A 12857-nucleotide genomic window follows, 5' to 3' on the forward strand; every position below is an offset into this window, starting at 1 on the left:
GTATCTCTTTCTACATATGGAGCCCAAATTGCACATCATCCATATCTTAAACTACTGGGTTATTCCATGAAGATGAAGCAGGAAGCATGCTCCCCTGTCATTACTTTGCCACCCTGGAGTTTGTGACTGCCATTTCTCCATACACTTCTTCCAGCATCAGATCAATGTACCCGTCACACAGGGACAGGCAAATGAAAGGTTCTTGGTAAAGGAGGCTGGCCTTAACAGATGACAGGAAGGCTGATGGTAGAGTGAGTTGGCAGGGACTGCTAGAGAAAGGAGGCAGGGTGGCTTGTTGGGAAGCAGAGCCAAGATGGGACTCTGGTTGCTGTGGTCAAGGCCACGGATGCAGTCCTAGGAGGGAAGTTTTATTGCCCTGGTTGCTGTTGGTATGCCAGGGTGTAAAGGAGGGAATGCTAGCAAGACTTTCCTTACCTCTATTTTTAAATTCCTCCTCCCCTGCTCTCCCTCCAGGGGAAGAGTTCTGAGCTGGGAGTAAGACCTATAGGACAAGAGAGGACTTTGATGAAAGATGTCTGGGCTTCTTTAAAACAAAGAAGGATGGGAAACAAGGAGCCAGAAACCACAGCCACTGTTTAAATCTCATTCCAAAAGGAAATCCAGGAAAAAGTAGAATACAATGAGACAGCCCAGCATGAAAACACCCTGCACAGCAGATAGGTTTCGGGGTTCTATGAGGCTGAGAAGAGGAAAACAAATGACCCATCAGTACCCAGGCTTGGGCTCTCTTTAAAAATGATAGTTGGGGTGGTACCTGGTTGGCTCAGTCGGTTGAATATCTGACTTCAGCTCAGGTCATGATCTCGTGGTGAGTTGGAGCCCCATATTGGGCTCACTGCTGTCAGACTGTCAGTGCAGAGCCCGCTTCGGATCCTTTGTCCCCCTGTCTGTGCCCCTCCCCTGCTTGTGCGCTCCCAAAAATAAATAAATATATATATTTTTAAATGATGGTTAGAGAAATAAAGACATTGCTGAATTGGAAGCTAGGAACATTTTTCTGGGGAAGGGTCAGTTTGGGAAAGGAAACAAAGATTAAGGAAACCCAGTTGGGGGGGGGGGGGTGTGCCTGGCTAGCTCAGTCTGTAGAGCACATGATTCTTGCTTTCAGGGTTGTGAGTTTGGGCCCCACACTGGGTGTAGAGCTTACTTAAAAATAAAATTTAAAAAAAAAAAAAAAAAAAAGGAAACTCAGAGAGTTAAGATTCATCTATAAGGGAAACCAAACAGACCCAAAGAATTGATAGCCAAGGATGAGAAAGACAAGAGGAGTTGGAAATCAGGAGCCAGCATGTGAGATTACGATGATGGCAAACTAGTTCTGGTCTCCAAGGAGAAAGCACACTTGAGGTAAGGGAAAAGTGTATTGGGGGGTGGGAGGGAAGAAGGGACATCATTAACTTCAGGGTCACAAAGCAACTGCTTTCCTCTGTTTTTAATCTGTGCAGAGGATCCCCCTGGTTACCACCACATTAACAAAATGGTAGCCACATTGAGAAGGGGTGTCCCAAGGAGAGAAGGGAGATCCTTTCCCAGGGCCTCCCACCTGCACACACTACAACTGGGCATGCCCACTTGGGACTGAGTGGCTACAGTATAGAAGAGTAGGCTCACTCTGTGTTTCAGAGGAAAGAACAAGGCTCAGGGGAGGGAAGAACAAGCTATGGGAAAGCAAATTTTGGCCATCAGAAGAACTCTCCAATTTGGAGCTGTGGGGCTAAGGCTAAGCAGAGCTGTCTTCAGGATGTGCTGAAGCACAAGGCTCAAGCAGGAAAGATCACACAATCTAAGCATCCAGACTCCAAGGGACCCTGGAGATCATTTAGTCCAACTTTGTCCTACCTGAGAAGCTGTCATTTTCCCCATGATCCTCCAACTAGCTAGTGGCAGAACCAGGATTGGAACCCCAGTCTCTTAACTCACAGCCAGAATTACTTCAACAGAGAGGTTCTGCCGTAAATATATGTCTCTACCCTGAACCAGCTCAATTACTGACCTCAGTAATTCCCTCTCTTTGGCCACTGGAGGAGGCAAAGCACCACACCCAACTCTTGCAGAGCAGTTGACACAAGGACCTGTCCAAGCACCTTCTCACCGCAATGTCATCACCACACCTTCACAACTTCCTGAAAGTGGGAAGTGAAGGTATGGAAGACAATGTGCTAGAACTCCTCAGGCTTGGGCAGGGAACCGCCTCATCTGGGAGTTTCTCCACTCCTTTTTCCTGCCATTACTGTCCTTTTACAGTCCCTGACACTTTCAGAGTTTTACTTTGTTAGCTCCATCAACAGTACATTGAAAATAACTTCGGATGGCCAGGCTGTTGAATTAATACGAGGAAGAGGTCTTTCCCTCCCATTTCCCTAGGAGGAAACTGAGGCACAGTAAAATTAACTGGCTTTGTCTAAGTTAAAAAGAGGAGTAGGAATCTAACTACTGCCTGGTCCACCGTGTCGTGCATTGTCTCCAAGAGCAGGGTCTGGTGAGTTTAGTAGGTTCCGCAGCGTTCCAAGGAGAGCTTCGCGTAACTAGTTGGAGGGATTGCCAGAACGAGGAGAGGGGTCGGCTCAGTAAGGAAGAGGAAGGGCCTGGGAGGGGGGCGGCGTAGGGGAAGGGGGAGGTAAGGGGGGTCTCGGAGGTATGGTTAAAATAAAGAACCCCAGAAAGCGCAGCAGGACTGGAAACGGAGCAAGCCACAGAGAAGGCTCTGAGCAAAGTTTGGGCCGCGCTAACCGGAGCGCGCCGCCTCGGCGGACACCGGCCGAGGGCACCCGGGGCACAAATCCCCAGCCCGCGCGTGGACCGCGCGTTTGTCTCGCTGGGGGGCTGCAAGCCGAGCGCTCTGGATGGAGGGGCCCGGCGTCTCGGCCGGCATCCCCGCGGGGCGGGCGGGAGCCTCTCTCCCCGCCGTCCTCCTAGGGGAGCAGCCAGCAGCCCCAAGGATGTCCCCGGCGGGCAGGCCCGGGCTCGGAACTCGGCGACCGGCCCCCCACGCCCCCCTTCTCCCCGGAGTAGGCAGCCGGGCGGCGCCGGGCACCTGGACACGAAAATGAGTTGGAAACCAGGTCTGAGCATGAGAGGCGGGTCTCCCCAAAGCGGGGGCCACCGTTCGTGTCTCCCCCCACCTTCGCGCCCTCCCCGTTCCCCCCGGCGCTACTTACTCCGATTCAGGGGGTTCCCGCCGACCTGGGCCGACGCCACCAGCTCCAGATAGAGAGTCCAGAGCCCCACGGACACCAGGGCGAGCGCCAGCAGCAGCCGGAAGCGCCTCCGCAGCAGCTTGACCGGGCGCAGGAGCAGCAGGAGAAGAGCGGCCCGGGGGCTCCCCATGGCGCGGCGCCCCGGCGGCCGCCGCCAGCGCGGGCTGCTCCGCACCCAGCCCCCGCCCCCCGGCCGGGCCCAGCGCCCCCGGCGCACGGCGGCCCAGCCCCAGCCCCTGCCCAGCGTCTCAGGGCTGCGCGCAGGCCGTGTCCCCCGGCCGCTCTCCAGCCGGGCGCCGGCTCATGCTCCGCGCGCGAGGAATCCCTCCGGCTGCGCGGGCGCCTCGCGCCGCCTCTCAGGTCTCTCTCGGCGAGCCGAGCCGGCGCCTCCTCCCCCGAGTGTCCTCCGCGCCCGGCTCTCCTCTCCACTCCTCTCCTCGTCGCAGGCTCGCAGCCGCCCGCCCTCCCTCCCTCCCGCCTCCTCGCGCGCTCGCCGGCTCTCACACTCTGCCCACAGGCAGGCTTCCCCTAGGTGCGCGCCGGCCCGCCTCTCCTCCGCCGCCTCCCGCTCCGGCTCTTTCTCCCAGCTCTGGGCGCGACAGCACTCCCACCTGTCCCGCCCCCGCCCAGGCCCCGCCCCTGGGGCACAGGTGGACTCCGCCCCTGAGAAGCCCCAGGAAGAGGGGAGAGCCCCTCTGCGTGGCGAGAGATGCGGCCAGAGATTGGCGCCACCGCCAACTCGGGACGTTTGGGGTGTAGGAGAGGGCCAGTTCTGATCCGAAACTGGTGTGATCGAGGGCAACTGAGGTACCGCCCAGGCATTTGGTGGTGGTGCGCCCCAAGCCGAAGTGAAGTAGAAACAGGGTAGAAGCGGTGTGGGGGAGTGGGGGAGAGGTCATGCTGGGGAAGAGTTGGGGGTACCGCCTGAGGCTTCTTGGCTCCAGGGCCTTTCGTGGCCCGTGACGACCCTACTTCCTACTTTACGTATCAAGAGTAGGCATGATATTAGTTGGAAGGCAATGACCACTGAACTCCGTCAGTTTCTTCCTCCAGGTTGGATCTGAACACCCTTCTGTCCCAGACTCAACCACATCAACAAGAGATGCTGGGGAAGTTGTATGTATCCCAGACTGAACCCCCAAATGGTTTCTCCCAGACTGGGATGAAATAGCTGTTAGGGGAGAGTAGATGGAGCGTTCTAAAGAAGAATTAAAAATAAAACAGAAAGGGACTCAGAATTGAAAAGATCATCAAGATATTCTGTGTTCCAGTTCTCTGCCTTCCAGCAGGTAAAATAATTATTATCTGATTTAAGGTAGATAATTGAGGTCCAGGGGAGCAGAGTTGCCTAAGGACAGTCAACAGGTAACAGTGCAGTTTTCTTTTCCACTCTCCTGGGGGAAATGGTCAGGAGACTATGAAAGAAATGAAGGATCAGAAGCATTCCCGGATATTTTTTAAGTTTGTTTATTTATTTATGTATGTATGTATGTATGTATGTATGTATGTATGTATGTATGTATGTATTTAGAGAGATAGAGGAGGGGGAGGGAGGTGGGATGGGGTAGAGAGAGGGACTTGGACCATGAGATCATGACCTGAGCTGAATTCAAGAGTCAGATGCTTAACCAACGGAGCCACCCAGGTGCCCCTTTTCCCAGATATTTTTAAATCAGACCGACAACATGCAAATAGTGTTCCAAGACAGAAGTTTACAGAATTGAGTACTGTGTTTCCCCTTCTCACTGCTAACACTTTAGTTGGACACTCAATAGTCCACTAATCTTTAGGGACTGTTGTACTTTTCCCAATTAGCCCCCAACCCCCAACATACTTTCCACTACCACCAGATAGTCTTTATAAAATTCTTTTACATATTCATACCGTTGCTCAAAAATATTTAATGGCTTCTTAGTGCTTACTGATTAAAATGCAAACTGTAAATCTGGAATTCAAGGCTTTCCAAAACCTTTTCCAACTTTATATGACCAATGAAACATGCTTTAGCTAAAATGAATTCATTCACCACGCTCCAATACATTTTGTTTTTTAGTTGGTCAAGTTTGGCCTTTGCTTCAAGGTCCATTTCAGGCTCTATGAAGTTTTCTTGGACCAGCCCAGTCTTGAACAACCCCATCCTGCTTGGAGCTTTAGTAGAACTGACAGCCTGCCCCACCCACTGATATGTACAGACTCCCCAACCTCACTGTGAGGCTCCAAAAGTGGGAAATTTGCCTTCTCAATATGGACCACAAAATCCATTTTAGCATTCTTTAATGTTTGAGGAGCAAACATCCCTCAGAACTTTCGGTATACTTCGTTTAAAAAAGGTGGATCTGAAGAACAATTCTCTCACAGTAGCCCCAAGAAAATGTCTGCAAAGTTCCAAACCATAGATGTGACATTTCCCGTGCTCTTTTCTCTCTCCAAAAGACTGAGAGACAGGAGCAGCCAGTGTGGACAAGCTTGGCTGAGGCAGGTGGGAGGTGATCAGGGTCTCGGTAAATAGAGCCCTTCTCTCTCTGTTTCTCTCTCTCTCTTTTTCTCTCTTATTGGGAGCAACCAGACTGGCTGTTAGGCTGAGTCACTTTCAGGACTTTGTGATGGAAACAGGTGGCATCCCTGCCACAATCTTCTCTTCAAGACTAGCCCTCCTAGGAGAACACATACAACCACTTCCATCAACCAAACCCTTGAACTATCTATTATGTGGGAACTGGGAGAGATATAACACAGAGAGCATGCCATTTAGTCTAGGAGAAAAGATATTCCATAGAAAAAGAGATCTAACAACATAAAGGCTGATTTTCTGGTCCAAACAGTGAATTCCAAAGAAATTCAGAAAAGGAAAGAGATCACTTTGCGTACCTCAGTTCTTTGCCCTCCTCTTCCCACTCTATGTTCTTATACCTTAAAGAGATCATTTCTGGGGCATCTGGCTGGCTCAGTTGGAAGAGCATGCAGCTCTTGATCTTGGGGTCATGAGTTCAAGACCCACATTGGGTGTAGATATTACTTACAAAAAAATGAATAGATCATTTCTTTCTCTACTTATGGTGAGAAGGTGCAGGGGTAGGCAGGGATAAGGAGGGTGGGAAACCTTGTGGCTCTCTCTCCCTCTTCTGTCTCTTTCCTGCTGTGGTTACCTCCCCGGCACAGAGATATCCCTCACCCCCAGAGTCTGCTTTCAGACTGCTTGCTCCAAATCCCTTTTGACTCCTAATGATATCACAGCAAGGCAGCAGCCAGACTTTGAGACCCAAATTCTTTTTTCGATCAATTGAGCTGGCTGTCATTCTCCCTGAGGTCCAGAGCTAAGTATATAGGTTGAGGTATAATTTTAGTGGCACAATATTGCCGCCAATGTCTGTTCATTGTCATGTCAATTTAACTGGATGCTCACTCGTTCTTCTGATGGTTTTCATTGTCCTTTTGCTCTCTCACTTCAGCCCTGGCACCTGTCTAGAATGCCCCAGGGTCACATTGCAAAACCACACCTGAAAAGGAAAATCATTTCCATCATGCTCACCCTCTGATGGGGTGGGCTCTGTTCTCCGGCGTGGCTAGGATGTCAGCATCAGGTCAACCCCCAAATTTCTTCTCCCAAATTACAGAAGCTTTGTGAGAGAGGTCAGTCTAAGCTTTCTAAAATAGGCCAAGGTTAGCACAGGGACCAGAAAATTCTGGTTTGTAGAGAACTCAAAAGGGAATTGTGTGCAGTGACGAGTAGGTGTGGTGGCAGAACTCTTGTGTCCGAAGCAATTCTTATTCTAGTCATAGGGAGGTAGCATATACTGAGTGAATCCCATGATCCAGGGGCCACCCTTTCCATTTCCTCAAACCTGACACCTACAGGATAATGTGGCAACTTGAGCTTAGAGAACAATTTTATGTCTTTATCATATGTGTTTTATTTCTCACAACCACATTAGAGTAGTAGGAAAAGTATTTTCCTCTATTTATGAACTGCACAAGCCTCAGTTTCTTCAAGGTGATCTGCACCAAGTTCACATAAACAGTAAGTGATGGAATCAGAACTAGAACCAGATTGTTAGCCTCTGGTTCTCTCTCCCTTGTATCCAGAGCACTCCTTCTCTGGCCTGACCTTCCATACTTCCTTCTGCCCATACAGACCCTCACTCTTGTTTTTCACTTCCGGAGCTTCTCTGCTATTCAAAAGTATTTCATGGAGATATCTTGGTAGTGGAAATTCTGATGATAAATCAGTGAGGGTTTCTGGACTATCACTAAGTCAATGTCTTAGGCTGTGAAGTGGGGAGGAATGAGTTCCTTCACTTTGAGAGAATTCCTAAGAGAGAACAGTGCTGAAGCTATCTCCCAGTGCCATGGCCCTCTCGGCAAGCATTTATTTATTTCTTTCAACTCACGTAAAACATCTGTGTTTATAGGTTTCACTAGTTCCATTTTACAGATAAGGAAATGGGCTCAGAGATGTTTAATATCTGGTTCAAGGTGATGTAGGTGACCTGTGTCTTAAATGGGACTCAAACTCAGGCTTTCTAACTTCAGAGCCAATGCCTTTTTTTTTTTTTTTTCCCTTTGCACATATTTCCCTGGAAGTTCCCCTGGAGCAATATATTCACCCTGGAAACTCTGAGCTCACTCTCAGCACATCCATAACTCACTGAGCCACATGATAATTCTTCTCATTCTCCCCCTTCCCAACCCTCACCAATGCTTCCTGCTCTTCTCTTTACAGAAGAAGTCACTTTTTCCTCTCTCTTCCTTCCATGAGTCCCATCTTTTACAAGACTTTCTGCAGTTTGCTGCTTTGGAGGCTAGTCCCGGGAGAAAGTGGAAACCCTCACTGAATGCCTCTTATTGGATATTCCTCTGGATTTCCAGTGCAGTTGGGCCCTTCTCTCTGGATGATAGAAAGAATTGTATGAACTAAGACCCAAGCCTTAGTTTCTCTACATTTGTGGTACTAAATAATTTTGCATACTGGATTGGGAAACAGATGAACATTTATACCATCTTTATAGAAGAATATGTACAAGATCGCATCATAGAGAGTCAAATGAACCAGATGAAGAGAGTCAAAGAAAAGATGAACAGAGGGCAGAGATGTTATGCTGAAGTACCAGAACAAAGCTCCTTGGCTTTCAGGAAAGATCCCGGGCGATTCACATACTGAGAGCTATGACTTCATCTCCCTCCCAAGCAAATGAGTTCTTCATTCTATCTGTCGCAAATGCAAGGCATGACCCAGACCAGAACTATATGCTTCAAAGCTTAAATTTGGCATCTATTGCTAGGTTTTGCTTCTCTTTCCAGTGTGCAGTGTAAATGCCTCCAAATTACTACCACTTGTCTTCCTTCCTTCTTCCCCCAGGGAAAAGGATTCTCTAGCAAGTCAACGGACAATTACCCAAGTCAAAAAATTAACTTTGACTTGCTCACGCTTTTCCACAGAGTAGTAGCAATATTCCCCTCCACTCAGATTTGCTTTGTTGGCTGGGAGACCCACAAGGAGAAAGGGTGAACAGTGCTCTTCATTGCTCATTAGTTGGTGCTGAAACAAAGGCTAAATGAGCCTTCCCTGAAGCTCCACCTCCAGTCTCTTTGACAACTAATTCCCACTAGAATGACAGTCTCTCTTGTCTGCATCCTGCAATCTGCTACTACAGATAATGGTCAGGAACTTTGTAGCTGAAGTTAAGGCATAGTGACCCCCAGCTCTGGGTAGCTTCTGCCTCATTCCCACGTCCTGGGAATGTTTGATGTCTAAGAGCTCTGTGGCTCGCCATGGTGCTTGGTGCTTTAGTACCTCTCAGTGAACTCTTGGTGCTTTCTTCTCTTCTCCCAAGACACAACCCACACAGTTGGTCCCCACAAGCATGAACACACACAGGTGTACACACGCTCCCCTTTGGGGGGCTGTACAGATGATAGACTCAGAGGCAGCTTTCTGGCATGACTTAGCTCTCTGGCACCACCTTCTGCAGCATGGAGGGTGTTTTCAGCATTTTCAGAACATGCTGCAGGTCTCTAAGCCTCTGGGAGAGACTGGATTTCCTACCTCTATTCTTTCATCCTGAAGAAACTCTTCCATATACAGCTATCACTCCAAACTTCCCAGCTTCTCAAATCCCTAACAGGGCTTGTCAGTGACCACATCTGTTCTACGACTCTACAACCTGTACTCCTCCTATAGCATCCTGCCCAGAAGTCATTCAATAAACACTCTGTAACAACGGAAAATGTTCTTACTCCCCTGCCTCCTCTTCAGCCCACTCATTTAAGGATGTCTTCCTCTATTAAAGCAAAAGCAAGAACACAGATGTTCCTTCCCATGCCTCAAACACAAGTGAATCCACTCACCTGCTGGGAATGCTGCAGGCAACCCAGGCAAGTGCATGGCACAGTTGGATGAACCTCCCTTATGGCTTTGCTAGGGAAGAACCATGATCCTAATGGCCAGTACATGTGCAGAGTGCTACAAAACAGCTCCAGTGCTCAAACCCCAGACAGACTTTCTGAAAAACTTCTTTGTCTAAGTTCATAGGTCCAGGCTATAAACTCTGGTGAGAGAACCCCAGCCATGCCACTTAACACTCAATCACTGTGGCATCTCAGCAGCATGTCTCCGTTTCCAGACGGCGATGCTGGGCACTGATGAGAGTCAGAACTGTTGGTTTCGGGTTTCTCAGCCATGTTATCTAAGGACCGGCTGCTTGGGATTTGATCAGGGCTGGTTTGGGAGAGAGGCAGACGCCGTCTTTTCCCCAGAACAGACTACCCTTTGAGCTCTGCCGCCACCCGGGCTGGGGATGGAAGAAAGAAAACAAAAATCCTCACTGTATGTGGTTCTCCGGAATTTAACTTGGCTCTGGAGAGGGAAAATTAAAGAGCAACACTGCTCATCCACTCTCAACGCCCTCTGCAGGCAGCAAAGCCCATTAGCACTGAGGCTTGTCAGGACTGGGAAGGCATTGGGGTAAGGACAAGGTCAATTTCTCTCCCATCTCCTCCCTAGGCCAACACTAAGGTGTTGAGTAGGGAAGTCTGATTTAAAGTCCCTTTACAAGAACCAGCCCTTTCACAAAGATGGCACTGAAGGCAGAGAAGGAAGCCCCTGACCCTCCCAAAGCTGAAGCCAAAGCAAAGGCTTTGAAGGCCAAGAAAGCGGTGCTAAAAGTGTCCACGGTCACAGGAAAAAAAAGATCCGCATGTCACCTACCTTTTGATGGCTCAAGACACTGTGTCTTCAAAGGCAGCCCAAATATCCAGGAAAGAGCGCCCCCAGGGGAAACAACCTTGACCATTATGCCATCATCAAGTTCTCGCTGACCACTGAGTCAGCCGTGAAGAAAATAGAAGACAACCACACACTTGTCTTCATTGTGGATGTCAAGGCCAACAAGCACCAGATCCAACAGGCTGTGAGGAACCTCTATGACATTGACGTGGCCAAGGTCAACACCCTGGTCAGGCCCAATGGAGGGAAGAAGACATATGTTCCACTGGCTCCTGACTATGACGCTTTGGATGTTGCCAACAAAATTGGGATCATCTAAACTGAGTCCAGCTGGCTAAATCTAAATATAAATTTTTTCACCATAAAAAAAAAAATAATGAAGTCAGTTTCCAAGAATCAATTGAGACAGAACGTTCTCATCGGGCTAAGCTATGAAGAAAGGAGAGAAACCCAGTCTAGTGATTTGGGACAAGGACAGCGCAACTAGTCATGTGGTGAGATTTTTTTGTTTTGTTTTCCTGGCCCTTCATATATTCACTGCATACGTGGTGTGGGTGTGGTGTAGTGTAGGGTGGTCAGGGTGGGTGTTGGGTGTAAGAAATCACTTTGGGAGAAAGTGAAATGCTGAGTTCTTCCTAAGTATTTATATTCCCTAGAGCTTCAAAAAAATTCTTCTGCCTTAACAAAGATTCTGCTCTTCAACCTGACATCTTACCCTAAAAAGAGGCCTGTCAATGCAAGTCACTGAGAGATACACATGGAAAACCCCTGCATTCCATCATCCCAGCTCATTTTAGGGGACATTTCATGTTCTGTTTTCCTTTAAGTCATTAGCAAGTGAACTTGGGGACTTTAAATCAGTCTCTGATTTATTTCTCTCATCTGGATTCAGTCACCCTTTGCTTTCCCATCCCAGTGCTACCTTTGCTTACTAGGTGGATACTTTGCTTTCAGGTAGGTTTTCCCTTAAATTCCATGCTGTTCCTGGCTGTCAGCAGAGCATACAACTTTGAATCTCAAGGTTGTGCTTTCGGTCCCCATGTTGGGTATATAAAAAATAAATAAAAAATTAAAAATAATAAAAGTTGTGTGTGTGTTTTTTTTTAATTTCATACTATTCTCAAGGGAGATTACTCCTGCTTTTCAATACCTCTAGGCAAAGAAATCCCCTAACATTCTCACCATTAGTTGCTGGAATCATGGAAAAGCAGATCACCTAGGGAGGATCCTGTGGGTGAGAGAGTCCTGGGAATATTGACATTGACATGATAAGCAGAAGGGAGTCAGACAAGGAGTGAGCAAACCCAGCCGACAGAGGAGTCAGAGAGGACAGAGAGAGCTACGAAGCAAGGAGAACACGTGAGGATGGGGTGGCACCCTCAAATGCGAGTGCTCAGGAGGTGAAGCTGGAGGCCAGGCATGACACAAGATGGGGCAGGATGAATTCAAGGTTACGGTTAGACTGAGTAGAGGTGAAATACAGAATCCTGAAGACATTATAGAGGATTTGAACAAAGAACATATAAAGAAGAGTTTAATAAGGTAATTTTTGGGGGGAAGGAATTCATTGCTTTGACATAAAGCAAGAAAGCATAGCTTTTGGCACATAGAGAGCATAGCTCTTCTGTAGAAGCTTATCAGGTGGTGCCCTGGCCTAGGAAGTGATACAAGAGTGTAGGGCAGAGTGGAGAATCACTCTAGTTAAGTAAAAGAACCCCAGACAGACCAGTCCAATCTTGACCAATTATTGAGCTTGTGGCCAAATGAAATCTTACAGAAATATGCATGACAATACATCAGACTCATTCAGATTTTGGATCCCTCCATTTAATATTTCATTATCCCTTTCTAAATGTCAAGACAGAGAACAGTCAACAAAGTAGTATCAAGATTGTACTAATTTAAAATTAGCACCGATATGGTTAAATACGAAGATGTTTAGTGGATTGGACAATCGTGAGCCAAAAGAGGAAAGAAAATGCCACAAAACCAACAGGAGGTCCATCAGAAACACCGTGGTTCAATTTGGAGTTTGTTGGGATGCAAAAAACAGCAGACTAGCCATGTCAAAATGGAATGGCTGGGAGAAACTGGACAAATAACATCTTACTCTGTATTTCTTCCAACCACATGTGAATCCACAGTTATCTAAGAAGATAGATAGATTGAGATGGAGGTAAATGAATTAACTTTTCAAGCATATGATTTTATAATAAATATTTAAAACAAATATATATTTACTACACCAATTTGAATTGACTCTATTACAGTAACCTAAATTCCAATATTTAATTGGGTCTATTTCTCAACTTTGTATTCTACGGCACTTGTTGGTCTGTTAATGTGTCAATACAACACAATTAAAAAAAAAAAAAAAAAAGCATGGCTGGCTCAGTTTTCAGAAAGAAGCCACGCAG

At 47.7% G+C, this 12857-nt stretch overlaps 1 protein-coding gene and 1 pseudogene across 1 annotated transcript in view; one reads left to right on the forward strand and one right to left on the reverse strand.

Annotated features, from left to right (window-relative positions):
• The window catches only part of B4GALNT3 (beta-1,4-N-acetyl-galactosaminyltransferase 3), a 102318-nt gene extending 98925 nt beyond the window's left edge, over window positions 1-3393 (reverse strand). The window contains exon 1 of the mRNA XM_043564722.1: window positions 3180-3393. Within this exon, the coding sequence (XP_043420657.1) occupies window positions 3180-3348 (169 nt within the window). The 5' untranslated portion in view covers window positions 3349-3393. The remainder of the gene's footprint in view (window positions 1-3179) is intronic.
• Window positions 3394-10289: 6896 nt separating this feature from the next.
• On the forward strand, window positions 10290-10799 carry LOC122473019 (annotated as a pseudogene).
• The last annotated feature ends 2058 nt before the right edge of the window (window positions 10800-12857 follow it).

Source organism: Prionailurus bengalensis, chromosome B4 (genome assembly GCF_016509475.1).
Source record: "Prionailurus bengalensis isolate Pbe53 chromosome B4, Fcat_Pben_1.1_paternal_pri, whole genome shotgun sequence".
Lineage (NCBI taxonomy): Eukaryota > Metazoa > Chordata > Mammalia > Carnivora > Felidae > Prionailurus > Prionailurus bengalensis.